Source organism: Plecotus auritus, assembly GCF_963455305.1.
Source record: "Plecotus auritus genome assembly, chromosome: 9".
NCBI lineage: Eukaryota > Metazoa > Chordata > Mammalia > Chiroptera > Vespertilionidae > Plecotus > Plecotus auritus.
In genome coordinates this window covers 150,169,669-150,184,983 of record NC_137783.1, presented here as the reverse complement: position 1 = coordinate 150,184,983, position 15,315 = coordinate 150,169,669, and the positions used below count along the sequence as shown (strand labels likewise).

The 15,315-nt window shown below is 47.7% G+C and overlaps 2 protein-coding genes across 4 annotated transcripts; one reads left to right on the top strand and one right to left on the bottom strand.

Moving 5' to 3' along the window:
* Window positions 1-5,626: 5,626 nt before the first annotated feature.
* EIF1AD (eukaryotic translation initiation factor 1A domain containing) lies at window positions 5,627-10,206 on the bottom strand. The gene is made up of 6 exons (XM_080687192.1): window positions 9,979-10,206; window positions 8,592-8,870; window positions 8,345-8,453; window positions 8,134-8,242; window positions 7,915-7,962; window positions 5,627-7,355 (listed from the first exon to the last, which is right to left on the bottom strand). The coding sequence occupies exons 2-6, from the start codon at window positions 8,676-8,678 to the stop codon at window positions 7,211-7,213; spliced, it is 498 nt and encodes a 165-aa protein (XP_080543318.1). The 5' UTR covers window positions 8,679-8,870; window positions 9,979-10,206; the 3' UTR covers window positions 5,627-7,210.
* A 117-nt stretch (window positions 10,207-10,323) lies between these two features.
* On the top strand, window positions 10,324-12,220 carry BANF1 (barrier to autointegration nuclear assembly factor 1). Of its 3 annotated transcripts, none has more exons than XM_080687189.1 (3): window positions 10,324-10,639; window positions 11,336-11,474; window positions 11,708-12,220. In XM_080687189.1, the coding sequence occupies exons 2-3, from the start codon at window positions 11,352-11,354 to the stop codon at window positions 11,852-11,854; spliced, it is 270 nt and encodes an 89-aa protein (XP_080543315.1). In that variant the 5' UTR covers window positions 10,324-10,639; window positions 11,336-11,351; the 3' UTR covers window positions 11,855-12,220. The 3 variants fall into 3 exon arrangements, with proteins under 3 accessions (XP_080543315.1, XP_080543316.1, XP_080543317.1); XM_080687190.1 differs by having other exon boundaries at window positions 10,326-10,683; window positions 11,708-12,217; XM_080687191.1 differs by having other exon boundaries at window positions 10,572-10,777; window positions 11,708-12,217.
* The last annotated feature ends 3,095 nt before the right edge of the window (window positions 12,221-15,315 follow it).

The following is a 15,315-nucleotide window of genomic DNA, read 5'->3' as shown; positions in this document are numbered from 1 at the left end:
AGCTGAAAATTAATGAACTAAGCACCCAACCAAAAGGGTTAGAAACCACAAAATAAACCCAAAGGGAATGTAAGTACAGGGGAAATATGACAAGAGCAGGAATTAAAAAATATGATGAACCTAACAACAAAAATTTGGTAATTGGAATCATATATATAAAAGCCTAAGTGACAGTCCAACCGGTAGCTATGACATGCATTGACCACTAGGGGGCAGATGCTCAATGTAGGAGCTGCAGAGGTGCGGTGACTTGGCACCTGGAACCAGAGAGGAGGGAGCCCGATTCTGGGGTGTATCACCTGAGACCCGCCCTCTCACAATCTGGGACCCCTCGGGGGATGTAGGAGAGCTGGTTTCAGTCTGATCCCTGCAGGCCAGGCCGAGGGACCCCACCTACCGGAGGGACCCTGCTCACACTGCAGACGACTTCAACCCGTGGCCCCAGGTGCAGCCACCCGGGGGGAGGGACTGCAGGAGGTTGGCTCCAGGGCGTGTCCGGCCTGTCTCACCCAGTCCCGGCCCGCTGGCCACCTTCTAATTAATTTCCTTTCAATGTGCACAAATCCATGCACCAGGGCACTAATAGACTAATAAACTTCCATCAAGACTGACAGGATAAAAAAAGAGAGAAATAACAAATAAATAATATTACATATAAAAAAGAAAACATAACTTTGGGTACAGTCAAGACTACAAACATAAGGCAATTCTATAAACAATTTTGTGTCAATAAATTTGAAACCACAAATAAAAAATATTTTTCCTTGAAAAAATAACTGACTCAAGAACAGAGCAATCTATTATTAATAAAAACCTAGAGTTAAAAATCTACCCACCATCCCCAAAATGCCAGGCACTTTGGTTTTAAAGTTTTATCAAAAATGTAAGAAATGCAAACTTCCAATCTTATATGAACACGTGTAATGAAAATAAGTAACAGAGAACGCTCTATCTTAGGAGGTTGGCATAACCTTAATATAAAAACCAGACAAGGCAGCAGAGGAAGGAAAAGCTCAAGCCATCTCACTTAGGAACCTGAGTGTAAAAGTGCCCCCAGATATCAGAAAAATAAATCCAGCAACATACTGAAAATATGTCATGACTCTTATTCCAGGAATGCAAGGATGTTTTAATGTGGGAAACTGTGTCAAGGTATCTCAACACACACACACACACACACACACACACACACACACACACACACACAGATACGTCACCACATTTACAGATTTAAAGGAGAAAAACCACGTGGTTAACTTGGATTGCTGAGTGTGCTCCTTGGTACACATACAAGATGGGACAAAAGTAAGTTTACAGTTGTTTGTATGGAAAACAATGCAATTAATAAATAATAATACAAGAATAAACTGTTTTGAGTACTCATAACTGTAAATCTCCTTTTGCCCCACCTTATCTATGGGAGGCTGGATGACAAGGGGAGAAAGGGAGCCGGGCTGCGAGGGGAAGGCCCAGTGGAAATGACCTGGCTGAGAAGGTTGGTCCTAAAGGGACAGAGGTACAGAGCCCGAGGGCCACAAATCTCAGCCTGACTGCAGGAGGGGTCAGTACTGTGAGGTGACCAATCATGAGGCTTGTCCATGGCACTGGGGCGGGAGAGGGGGCCCTTAGAACACTCAGCTCATTCTGGAAGGTCTAGTCACACAGTAGGATTTCACCAGGGTTGAGAAACAGGTGGAATTCAGCTTCAGAGAAGGAAAAGGGGAGAAGCATGCAGGATACAAGGACTCTTCCTCCATCAAGATTCTGAGCTACAATCCCCAGGAGCTAAATGGCGAATAGATGGAGAAGCAGAGATGAAACGGGTTTCAGAGGAAAAAACCAGTCTATTAGGTAAGCTGCAGAATCACTGAGAGCTCGAGGAAAACTTAAGGCCAAGCTTACAGACACGATGCCCAAATATCACACACAGTGGGCAACGAAGGAAAACTTATAGCTCTAAATATATTTTTAAAAAGACTGAAATTAAATTAGCAAAACATACAACTCAGAAGCTAGAAATCAGAAAATAAACCCAAAGAAATAGGAAAAGGCCAATAAAGTACGCATTTTGCGAAGCTGGTCAAAGAAAATACACAGACACCAGGACGGATGCCCGCTGGTTTGATGTGCTCGCACTCCTTTCCCTTTTCGGGTATAAGCACCTCTCTCCCATGGGAAGCACACGTCACATGGATGAGGGCTGGCTCGTCTTGCCTCCCCCCAGCTCCCTAACTCCCTACCCAGCCCTGGCCACAGCCATTGCCCAGGAGAGGGCAGGTGACAGAGCAAGACACGGTTCTTTCCGGAAACACGAATCCCGAGGAAAGAACTCTGTAAGGACTGCGTGGAAAGGGGAGCCTCCCGCAGGAAACACCTGTAGCGAGAAAGGGATCCATCAACCGAGAGAAGCAGAGACAATCCGAGAAACAAATGAGAGCCCTGAGGAACCACGCCGGCCCTGGGTCAGCTCCGCCTGAAGCTCTGCTCTCAGACCTCAGGCCAACGAGCTTGTCTGTTTCTGCTAACTCAAGTGAGATTTTGTCACTTATGCCAATTAGTACACATGACTTTTTGCCCCCCAAAACCTTAACTGTACATAAAATGATTCTAAAAAAGTTACCAAAATTGACTCAAGGATAGAAAACTTGGATAGAACGCCACAGAAAAGAATTACAAGGCTAAGACCCACCCCTAAAAAAGGGTACCAAGTGCAGATGTTTTTTTTTGTGTGTGTGTGTGTTTTTTTTAATATATTTTATTGATTTTTTACAGAGAGGAAGGGAGAGGGATAGAGAGCCAGAAACATCAATGAGAGAGAAACATCGATCAGCCGCCTCCTGCACACCTCCCACTGGGGACATGCCCGCAACCAAGGTACATGCCCTTGACCGGAATCGAACCCGGGACCCTTCAGTCCGCAGGCCGATGCTCTAGCCACTGAGCCAAACCAGTTTCGGCACAGATGTTTTTATAAATAAATTTTATCAAATTTTGAAGAAACAAATAATTCCTTTTCTATAAATTCAAACCTGAAGAAAAAGATGACATGTTTCTAAACCAGTTCTGCATGCTAGCACGATTGTTATCAAATGGGATAGGGAGCTCAGATCATTAAGACAAACAGTGAGCCCTGGCTGGTGTGGTTCAGTTGGTTGGGCATCAGCCTGTGCACTGAAATGTCGCCGGTTCTACTCCAGGTCAGGGCACACGCCCGGGCGGTGGGCTCAATCCCCAGTAGGGGGCAAGCAGGAGGCAGTGGAGCCATGTTTCGCTGTTTCCCTCTCATATCCATGTTCTCTCTCCCTCTCCCTTCCTCTGTCTCTAAAAATAAAATTTAAAAAAGTGAAATTTGCCTGAAAGGTATAAAAATCCTAACTAACTAAATATTATAAAATCAAGCAGGGTTTACATCAGAATGTGACAATGGTTCCATATTGGGGAACCTATTAATGAAAATCAATACAATAAAACAAAACCTTTTGATTATCTCAATAGATGTGGAAATTCATCACGAGGTGTTGAGTAAAGAAAAACCCCTCAGAAAGCTAGAACAGAAGGAGATACCTTCAGCCTAATGAAGGTCATCTATGAGAAACCTAAAGCAAGAAAACATGAGAACTACTCCTGCTAAGAGAGGAACAAATAAGGGTGCCACTCAACAATATACTGGAGGTCCTGGCCTCTATAATTCAAGAAATGAGCATCAAGGATCAGATAAACATACCTCTAGTAGATTTTACTCTTTAGTCAGAAAGTGAAGAGAATCAGAATTCATTTAGATCAATTAGGTGAGCCCACAAAGATGGACAGCTTTCCCACACGCCAGTGACGGTTAAAATGTAATTTTAAAAGACCCGTTCATAACAACAAATAACTCTAAGATTCCTGAGACTAAACTGAACTGGAAACATTAGAGACCCACATGAAAATAACACTTTACAAAAGGACACAATAACCTCATTTTGGATAAGATTCAAAAGTCTTAAGATAGTACTTTCCTCCAAATCCAACTATGAGATTTAAATCCATGCCAATGAAAATCTCAACAGGACTTTTAAATGAAAACTGACAATCCACTCTAAAGTTCTTATGTCAGAAAAGACATGAAAATATGAAATGTTCCAGGAACAGTGGGGTGGGGTGAGGGAGCTGTATCAACCATGCTATAAAATGTGGTAAACAAGACAGATTAGAAATTCCAAAGGGATCCACATATATGCAGGAATACAATTTATTTTAAAAGGTATTCTAAAGCAATGAGGAAAGAATGAACCATTCAATAAATGACATAGGGACAAGTGGCCACACCTTTAGGAAAAAAAGTTAGCTATCTCCCATAAAAAACAAACTTCAAATGAATTAATACACATTTGTCTGTACCTCATCTAATGTTTACTTTTTGTTTGTATATATACATTTTTTCATTCTTTTTTAAACCATATTTTTATTCATTTCAGAGAAGGGAGAGGGAGAGATAGAAACATCAATGATGATAATCATTGATTGCTGCCTCCTGCATGCCCCACACTGGGGATCGAGCCCACAACTCAGGCATGTGTCCTTGACTGGAATCAAACCTGGGACCCTTAAGTCCACAGACCAATGCTCTATCCACTGAGCCAAACCAACTAGGACTCTCTCTCTATATATATAAACATATGTATGTACACATACACACAAATACATACATATGTGTATATATTTAAAGTCACACTAAGCAACATAATACAAAGTGAGGAGAGGAGCAGATACATGTGGAAAGGTTGAAGTCCCATTGGATTCCAATGGGAAGTAAAAAGAGGAAGATCCATGAAGACATTGTAGGTTTGGTAATGGGGAGGTGTGAGTTCTCACGAATGGCCTACTATTTCTTATTTTCTTAAAAAAGAAAAAGGAAAAAGATGTGTGTGTGTATACTAGTGGCCTGGTGCACAGATTTGTGCACATTGAAAGGAAATTAATTAGAACATGTTAATATTACTATTAACATACGAGAGGCCCGATGCACGAAGATTCGTACAAGAATGGGCCTTCCTTCCCCTGGCTGCCAGCACCACCTTTGCTCTGGCCAGAGCCGCCTTTCTGCCTTCCCATGCTGCCCAGAGGCCCGGAGCAGCTGGGGCGTTGCGCTACGCCTACGTCCCAGCCTCTCAGCGCCTGCATATGCAAATTAACACATCTTTGTTGGGTTAATTTGCATACTCACTCCTGATTGGCTGATGGCAGTCGCAAAGGTACGGTCAATTTGCATCTTACTCTTTTATTAGTGATTTCTCCGGTGCATCACCCAAGAACCCCTGCTGCCAAGTTACTGCAGCTCAGCAACTCCTGTGTTGAGCGTCTGCCCCCTGGTGGTCAGTGCATGTCATACCTATTGACGGGATGGTCGCTTAGCCTTTTATATGTATAATACATATAGTTTTATTGATTTTTAGAGAGAGGGGAAAAGAGAAACATCCATGTGAGAAACATGACTCAGTTGCCTCCCACACATACCCTGAATGGGGATCAAACCTGCCACCTTGGTATATATCCTATCAAGAATTCAGCCCTAACCGGTTTGGCTCAGTGGATAGAGCGTCGGCCTGTAGACTGAAAGGTCCCAGGTTCGATTCTGGTCAAGGGCATGTACTTTGGTTGCCGGCACATCCCCAGTAGGAGGTGTGCAGGGGGCAGCTGATCGATGATTCTTTCTCATCTCATTGATATTTCTAACTCTCTATCCCTCTCCCTTACTCTCTGTAAAAAAATCAATGAAATATATTAAAAAAAAAAAAAAAAAAAGAATTCAATCCGCCACCTTTTGGTGTATGGGATGGCACTCCAACCACCTGAGCCACACCAGTCAGGGTGGCCTACTATTTCTTAATGAAGTATAAGCTGTGGTAACTAGCAGGGGAAGGGGAAATAGGTAGACAAGATAAGTTTCAAAATACACCCCAGAGCTGATCTGCTAGGCAGAGGGTTTGTTTGAGGCTTACAATTATGAATTTAAGGTAAAACAAGTGAGCCCAGTTGGTGGTTTTCTCTAATAGTTACAGGCACAGAGGTGAGTGATTGGATTGGCTAGGGTTAGGTTTTAGTAGCTGAATACAATGAAGGAAGACAGGAGAGTGGAGGGTGTGGGCCATGGGGCTGGAGGATAAAGATGAAGAATTTTTGCAGAGGGGGTAGTTGAGCAAGTAAAGAAGAAAGCCAGAAGGCGGTGACTGTGCCGGTATTTGACTTCAAAAGTTGTTACAATTTCTACTGATATCAGGGGTCCAGCGGGTAGAGATGCAGGCAGCAGGCCTGGAACAGAAGACCTGCATTAGTGATGGGGATTATCAAGGAACTAGAGAGCCATAGTGCTGAACAGGCCCATCCATGGGATGTAGAAGATGACTAAGCAGAGGTAAAAGACTCTAAGCCAGGAGATTAACTCTTCTAGTCTGCCTGAGACTACAAGGTCAATGCCAGCAATGAGGAGGAGTAACATATAGTCGAGGTTAAAAAGAAAGAGATAAGTGGGATGATGTGTTTTACAAGAGGGCGAGGAGTGATGGTCTAAGTTGCCACAAGGGTCCAGCAACCAGGGGATGTACACAGCAGCATGGAGGTGGGCACTCCTGCAGTCACGGTGACTAGAAATGCAGGGAAATCAGCTTACGAGGTACTATGAAATTCATCCTGAGTGTTTCTTAGAGGCAACGGGGGACTAGGTCCTATGGCTGTGATCCTGAAAGCCTGAATCAGTACTGGGTGAGAGCAGGCAATAAAGTGGGACTGTTCCCACTTATAAAGTACATGCAAGGAGGAACAGCACAGGGCCTGCCACTTACTAAGTGCCCAATGAGTGAGAGAGAGAGAGAGAGAGAGAGAGAGAGAGAGAGAGAGAGAGAGAACCTAGAAAACCTTAGTTCCCTCCTTAATTTCAAATTCATTCAAAATGTCCAGCCATTCCCTATTTCCTGCCCATGAGACCTCTACCAAGGAGCAATTTTTAACTGTACCACAGGTCCCTTCTCCCTCCAGAGAGCCACTCGGACACTAGCACAAGTCACCACCCACCAGGGGTTTAATTCTCCTGAGTCAGAAGGTCAGTTCAGAGAGGAGTCCTGCCTTGTCCCCATTGCGGGGGGAAGATCTGCAGAGCACCCTGGAATTGTCCAAGGTCAGAGAGGAGCCAAGGACTTGTCTCTGAGCAAGAGGAAAAGTGGGTCCTGGAGCCTCAGGCTGTCTCCTCCTCTTCGCTCTCCTCCTCGCTCTCGTGGTACTGTCTACGATTGGTGTTAACAAAGAGGTCAGAATCATCTTCCGAGCTGGACTCTTCTCCCGATGACTGTGGCTCAGCTGGGAGTTCTGGCTGAGTTGGTCTTCATGGGGGAAAAAGACAGAGTTAGCCCAATGCCTTCTGGGAAAGCAAGATCTGCAAACAAGGAAGCTCACAAAAAGGAGGGCCCTCTGGCCAAGTAGTAAGGGCTCAGTAAGTCAGACAGGGAGTCAGAGCAAACAGCAGGAAAACTTGGCCAACGAAAGCAGGTTAAAGACAACCCCCACCCCCACCCTCAAACGATTACTAGAGCCACTGGTTTTAATAATAATTGTTCTACTTACTAACATGCAATGGACCCACACTGCATACAAAATACTATACTAAGCAATTTTATAAGCATTAGCTCCTTTAATTCTCACAAGGCTCCGATTTTATAGGTAAGGAAATTTAGGCTTAAGACTTAAGAGATGACGTAACCTGCTTAAAGTTCCCAATTTATAAGTGGCAGAGCCAGGATTTTAACCCACAGAATTTAACCACATATGTATAACCACGTATTTAGGAGCTCTCACCAGGGAGAAAGACAGGCTCTATTCCCCAAGGCACTAAAGCTTGAACCCCTTTTTTCCGTCTTCTCAACCCTAAGGCTTGGACCTCACCTGTTCCTGTTGTTGTTGTGTTTCTCAGACACCTCAAAGGCCTCAGGCCTGTATCAGGAGAAAAGCCAGGGTCAAAAAGAACAGAGAAATCTCTCAGCATAAAAGCTGTTTCCAGCTGTCCCTGCCTGGGATGCTACGATCTTTCCTCCCCTAATTTCACAGCTAAGAAGTCAATCCCCCCGAGAAATCTTGCAGCCAATGACCAAGGGGACCACCTACCAGAGCCCATCCTTCTGCAGAGCGCGCACATGGTCTTTGCAGAGCACGAAGGAGATCTCAGCCTTCACCTTTTCTCCCTCTTCAATGGGGTCAACAATGAGGAAGTCCCCTGTGGGGAGAGAGGAGGAGAGGCACAGTCAGTCCAGCTTGCAGTGGCGGAAGCCAAGGCCACAGGAAATGGTTCTAACTCCTAGAGCGCTGCCTCTCTCACCTCTCTTGATCCAGATGTTCTTGCGGTATTTGGAGGGCATGCTTACCAGGAAGCGCTGCCCCTGGGCTGTCTCCACTTCATGCAGATTGTTCCCTGGGGTCCTGAGTACCTGGTCCAGGAGACCAAGAACCAGTTGGCCTCATCAGCCAGCTCAGACCCACTGAGCTGGCTGTATTCTCCCCCACCCCAGGGCTCCAACAGGAGTGGAGGGGTCGGGGCAGAGCAGCTTATGCCCAATGCTACTCACCCTCACGATCTGCTGCTGGTCAGAGGGCACCATATGCTCCCCCAGCACCTCCTTCACCACATGCTTCCTCTTGGTGGCCTGAGACATGCTGGTCCTGTTCCAGGGCGGTGAGACGCAGAGGCTGTCAGCCTCTCCTGAGTTTCTTGGGTGGCAGGATCAGAACCCAGGACTGCTTTCAAGACGGGGAGGGCCTTTGACTGAGGAGTGACCGTGTCCTCGTTAAGAACGTGGGCTCTGAAATCTAACTGCTTGGATTGAAATCTTACTTTTGACTATTTCCTGTGAACAAAAAAAGGGGTTGTATGGACAGTGACCTCACAAGGTGATCTGATAATAAATTCCTATAAATTCCTAACTGGGCAGGTCATGGTGCGTAGTCATGCCCCAAGTCTATAACTTTTTTTTTTTTTTTTTAATTTTAGAGAGAGTGAAGGAAGAGAGAGAGAAATGTGGATTTGTTGTTCTATTTAGTTGTGTGTTCATCGGTTGCCTCTTGCATATGCCCTGACTGGAGATCAAGCCCACTATCTTGGTGTGTCCAAATGACGCTCTAACCAACTGAACTACCCGGCCAGGGCCCAGGCCTAGAACTTCTTTAATGAAAGGTTTTTAAGTCATGACCCTCAAGAGAGCATATAATCTCATTAACTATCCTGTAACCCAACCCCCACCTTGCTTTCTCCCACCCTTTTGTAATCTTCCTTAGCTCCATCCTTAAGTTCAATTTTATAAGTGAAACTGCAAAACTATTAATCTCGGAGGGTTTAAGATCTTGCTCCCTGGCATATGTTGTCAGTTTGGCTCAAAAAAACGCTTATAAAAATTCTCCATAGGTTTGGAAGTTTTTAGGTTGACAATCCTTACTGTTCAATTCTCTAGGCCTCCGAGAAAAAAGAATAGCTAACCCAGAGCATTTATTAGGATGAGAGGATGTAAGCAAAGGACTCAGAACAGCGTATGGCACATAAAAATAACTCATGTTATCGTAAGTACTGGCATAATCATAAACACTAAATAAATCATTCTGGCAATCGCTTGGGAAGAGATAAACGAAACTGTATCTTCCTCAATGTGCTTGTACATCCCAGTGCAGCATAGCCACACAACACAGATGCTGGATATCTCAACACAATACAGGTAGAAACCAGTTAGGAGAGCATCGCAAAGGTCCAAGCCAGGAACGACTTCATTAAAGGGCGAGGTTAGCAGTCTCGGTCCAGGGCATCTGCTATATTTCTGACCTGAGTTCTGAGATGACAAGGACTGGCACCACCAACACCGGTGGTTTACAAAGGAAAACTCCCAAGTGCTACTTCTGGTTGTAGTTTTCTGCCTTCCTCCCCTGCCCGGAGGAAAGACGCTGAGAGAGAGAGACACCCATACCTACCTTCTGGCCCTCTTCTCCCACGGCGCCGCTGAAACGATCCCGTTCTCTAGGCTGGACGCAGGGAGTTTGTCCACGACTCACTTCGCAGCGGAGCCAATGAAAGCACAGAAAATGAACTTGCCGGTGCGCAAGACGGTGGAGTTTGCTTGGACCCAGGTCTTCAGCGTCTCCGGTTCCTGCCCGACTCCTAAAAGCCCGACACGGTTCGGCCTGAGTCGGACCCTTCCAAGAGCAGTACTTCCGGCGCTCTGCCGTAAGCCTCCCGCCACCCTCCTCCCTCCTTGTCCGACCCTCTATCTCTTCCTGCCGCCAAGTGCTCCAACACTAAGTCCTTGAGTTCCGGATGCCTTGCAGCGGGGAAAAGAAGTTTTCTTCACCGAGGCCTCTGCTCCGAGACCGGAAATGCTGTCCGAGAAGAGAAATCAAACAAGGCAGCCCGGCTTCCCGCGAGTCGACCTAAAAGGAGCGTCTACTAAGGTTGCCGTCGAGGTCCAGAGCGCCTCAACTCTATGGCTCTAAGCAGCTAGAAGCGCCAAATTTAATTTTTTAGGCGGCTCTTGAGGCGACCCGGAAGCGGAAGTGGGAGAAAGTTCTAGTGGGTTGAGGTATCGGCGGGAGCAGCCGGCGGCGGGAGGAGCCGTTACGGGAGCTGGTACTGCCGGTGAGCGCCAGCCGCGCAGCAGAGCCCAGTCTGGAAAACAGGAGGTGCACGGAGGAGGGAGGAGAGGGGGCGCAAGCGGTGCAGCCGGCTAGAGTCTGCGCCCTTGGAGAGGGCTTGGCGGCAGGACGCGGCGCGTGGGTGCGGCGGCGCGTGGAGGGGGCGGGGCGGGGCGGCGCGCGTTGGAGGCGGGGCGCGGCCGGAGCCCAGGCGTGGACCCGGCGGGCCAGGGAGCTGGTGTGCGCGCTCCGGCCCGCGCCTGTGAGCAGCCAGTGCGGCGGGTGGGGCAGAGGGACCCTTTGTTTGCTTTTCATGCCTGGTGGCCGTTCCAGTCAGAGTCAGTGCCCTCATTTCCCAGCCAAGGTCACAGAGGGAGTGACACCTTCAGGGCGAGCCCTGGCCGCTGAATGGGAATTTTCCCACTGCCCCGCGTGCGCCACCTGATAGGGCAGGATAGTCTTTCCTCTAGTCTAGGGCAATACACAAAAACACTTCCCGCAGGGAGTGGGAGAGATTTCTCTCTCCAATAGTGGGGAAAACTCTTTTTGGACCTCACTTTTCTTACCCGTGAAATGAGGGAAATCGAGTAAGCCACTATAATGGCTGGGTTAACGTTCTCTGAATATGAGACCTGGGCCAACTGGCCTTCGGGAGTTTCCGGGTTTTCAGCCCTAACCTACCTTTTCTTGGGATTCCCAGATTAATCCTGATCAAGATGACAACGTCCCAAAAGCACCGAGACTTCGTGGCAGAGCCCATGGGGGAAAAGCCAGTGGGGAGCCTGGCGGGGATCGGTGAAGTCCTGGGCAAGAAGCTGGAGGAAAGGGGCTTTGACAAGGTGTGGGTGGCTGCGTGCAGCTGGGGAGGGGCCGGGAGGGCCGGGTGTGGCAGGCTGCAATACTGCCTGGGGGTCTGGGAGTGAGGAAAGTGAGTTTGCCTGTTGGGGTGGGCAGTGGTATACACGGCCCTTCCTCCTAGGCTCATGGGGCTTGAATGCCACATCCGTGGCCTCATTGTTTTTAGTTTCACAGATCACTGAGCAGCTTGCCCTTTACTTTGCCTGTTTTGCAGGCTTACGTGGTCCTCGGCCAGTTTCTGGTGCTAAAGAAAGATGAAGACCTCTTCCGGGAATGGCTAAAGGACACATGTGGCGCCAATGCCAAGCAGTCCCGGGACTGCTTCGGGTGCCTTCGAGAGTGGTGTGACGCCTTCTTGTGATGCTCTCTGAGGAGCCCCCAATCCCTGACACCAGCCTTGAGTCTCCAGAGTTTGCAGCTGAGTGGGGGCTACTCCCTTGTCCTCTACAAAGGAAACGATTGCTGTCTGCTCACCACCAACGTCCTCCGGGTCTTTGGGGGAGTTCTCTCCCCTCACCATTTCACCTTTTTTGGAATTCTCACTCTTGCATGCATCTCCCTTCTCTTTCCCCTGCCAGTTTCAGGTCAATAAGCAGCTTTTCTGAGTGGATTTCTGGCCCCTACCCTCACCCCTGGTCTGTTTAATGACATTTGGCTTTTCTTTTGGCAACACAGTCACTGTCCATATAAAGTTTTTTAAATCAATAAAGTCAGTGGCCTTCCAATACTGGGCTTTGTGGTTTGAAAAGCGGGTGGGCTGGGAGTTGCCACTTTCCCAGGGACTGATCAGGTCTGCCATACCTCTTATCAGTGCAGATCGAAACTGGCAGCTTCCTCCTCACTCCAAGGACCGCCACCCCAGTCACGCAAGCCTCGGACAGGTGCCCTGGAGTGTCTCAATCCCTCAGTAACGTGGGAGAGTGTGGGCTGATCCCTTCCTGGATCCACATGGGCTGTGGTGTTCCAGATGTCAGTTGAGTCAACAGCTGGGCCAGGCAGCACCTGGTGGAAAAGTCAGTGGGAGTCAGAGGTATTAGGAAGAGGGGGAACCGATACGGGCAAAAGTTCACCTGTTCATCGTCATGTCCCCTGGCATGGGGAGGAGTGGGCGGGGCTCTTGCCGTCTGCCCTGCTATCTTAGGGAGGCAGAAAGACCATGGGTATGTATCACAGCTGGGCCGGCGCGAGTGAATTACACTATCTGGCACACTTCCATCCTGTTCTTGAACACTGAACCAGGCCCACAGCTAAGATTTTTGCAACCACTTTTTTCTTCCACAATAATAACTATTGTCTCTCTTATGGATGGGGGAACCGGGGCTCAGAGAGACTCATATGTTCATGGACTTACTGGTAGGAAGTACCCAGACTGGCCCTCAAAACCATTTGGAAGCCCATACCAGAGAGCCCTATGTTCCTTGGCCATGTCACTCAACCTCTGAGCCTCAGTTTCCCCACTTGGGAAAGGAGATGGTTGTAATGATCAGATGGAATGCTAGCTGTGCAGCACCCAGCCCTGCTTGACTTGCAGTCCTTCAGTAGAACAGGAGGAACTACTTGCTTAGAGAATTTCCCTCGATGTGTTACTGTCAGGCTCTTGAGTCTCAACGTAGAAATGAGCACCGAACTCAGTGCGAGATCAAGCAGATAGAGTTCATCGAAAAGAGCTTGTGCACAAGGGAGTCGAGCTCCCAGAGGGCTTCTTGTGGATGGCTTCCGTAGGGGCCTGGGCGTGGGTGAAGGGCTAGGGAGTGAGGATGAGGCAGTTGTCCCACCATGGTCATCTGGCCGCGGTTGATTCCAAGGTAGTCACAAGGTATCTTCTGTGGTCAGTGGACCACTCAGGGCCTATAAAATAATGCTTATGCAGATACTCTAGTTACCATTTGACAAAACTATTTTGCAGAATATGATGTTGAAAAAGGATGTTACAGCACTTGGTACTAACTGCGTTATCTGTGCCCTAGCCTTATGTCAAAGGCTCGTGGTGTGATCGCTGGGTCAAAGAAGTGCAATGTTTTAAAAAAGCCGTGAATATTTTAAGCGCAGTGTGTGAGACATGCTCTGAGTTATAGCTCAGTGGCACGACTGAGGGGAAGAAACCCCACTATTTTATCGTTGTACCTTCTTTCCTTTAAGGGTGTGGTGAGGTTAATTTGAACTACGGAATTTTACTGAAAGCGAGGAGTAATGGGCCTCTAAGATGAGTTCTTTTGGTCAAAATGGAGTCCAGATGTTACCCCTATGCTGTCACAAGGGGGTTACAGTCTGGTCAGGAGAGACTGACAGATATTAAATACTAAAATAGGGATAATATAAGAAGATTTTCATGATCTCGGAAAAATTTAAGAAGAAAAAGTTGATCAATTCAACTCCATTAATAGAAATGGTTCATCTAAAATACTGTAAACAGTGAAGGGAAGACTAACCCGAGTGGAAAGGGTATTTGCAGCACATAAACCACAAAGGGCTATATCCGGGGCACATACAGAACTGCCGTGAAGAAAAAGCAAATGGCCCAGCCAGCGTGGCTCAGTGGTCGAGCGCCAACCTATGAACCAGGAGGTCACAGTTCGATTCCCGGTCAGGGCACATGCCTGGGTTGCAGGCTTGATCCCCAGTGGGGGGCATGCAGGAGGCAGCCCATCGATGATTCTCATCATTGATGTTCTATCTCTGCCTCTCCCTCTATGAAAGCAATAAAAATATATTAAAAGGCAGCCCTGAGGGATACCCAAATGATGAATAAACCTGTGGAAAGGTGTTTACACTTGGAATCAGAAATACAAGTGAGATGCTATTGTGCTAAACTGGATTAGCAAAAATTTTGAAGTCAGACATTACCAAGTGCTGATGAGAGAATGGCACAACGGGAACTGATACCGAGCTGGTGGGAATGTGAAGACGATTGGGGAAAAGACAAGTTTTCTAGTAAAACTGGAACCCCCCCCCCCCCCCTGTGATCCAACATTCCACTCGCGGGGCTATGACCAAGGACTCCCACACCTCTGGGAACCTTGACAGCAGTTTTGTTTATAACAGCCCCCAACTGGAACAGCTAATGGCTGTCAATGCCAGTGAACATGAACTTGCTGTGTACAAGGGTAGATGTTTCCAAGCAAACAGTGGAAACATCAAGTCATGTGATCCCATTTTTGTAAAGTTAAGTATTAATCCTTGCTTGGGAATCTCTGCCGGTAAAACTAGAAAAAGCTTATTGCAGAAATCAACAGTGATCGCCTTTGGGGGCAGGAGGTGGGTGTGATGAATAGGACAGCCTGGGTGGGAGCGGCAGTTTCCATTTCTGACCTCTGTGGTGGTAGTACAGGCATTGACTCATAATTTGTTAAAGTGAACAGATATGCTCTGTGTACTTCTGTGTATGTTAGCTACACCGCAGGATCTATAATAATAAAAGCGTAATATGCTAATTAGACCGGACAGCTAAACGACCTTCTGGACGTTATTCTGGACGTCCTTCCAGATGAAGCCACGGCAGCGGGGGCCGAGGCAGAGGTGGTTAGGGGTGATCAGGCAGGCAGGCAAGCAGTTAGGGGCAATCAGGCAGGCAAGCAGAGTGGCTAGGGGCAATCAGGCAGGCAGAGTGGTTAGGGGCCATGAGGCAGGCTGGCGGAGTGGTTAGAGGCAGGCAGACAGGCGAGTGGTTAGGAGCCAGCGGTTCCAGGTTGTGAGAGGGATGTCCAACTGATGGTTTAGGCCTGATCCGGGCCTAAACCGTCAGTTGGACATCCCCTGGGGGGTCCCGGATTGTGAGAAGGTGCAGGCTGGGCTGAGGGAACCCCCCCCCCCATGCACAGATTT

Bases quoted from the DNA above. Each gene is read 5' to 3' on its own strand.
- EIF1AD (XM_080687192.1), bottom strand. From the start codon at position 8,678: ATGTCTCAGGCCACCAAGAGGAAGCATGTGGTGAAGGAGGTGCTGGGG. The intron at 7,963-8,133 runs GTAGGTGGTCCC...CTCCTGATACAG, and splicing joins CTGCAGAAGGATGGGCTCTG to GCCTGAGGCCTTTGAGGTGT. The intron at 7,356-7,914 runs GTGAGGTCCAAG...TCCCCCATGAAG, and splicing joins CACAACAACAACAGGAACAG to ACCAACTCAGCCAGAACTCC.
- BANF1 (XM_080687189.1), top strand. From the start codon at position 11,352: ATGACAACGTCCCAAAAGCACCGAGACTTCGTGGCAGAGCCCATGGGG. The intron at 11,475-11,707 runs GTGTGGGTGGCT...CCTGTTTTGCAG, and splicing joins AGGAAAGGGGCTTTGACAAG to GCTTACGTGGTCCTCGGCCA.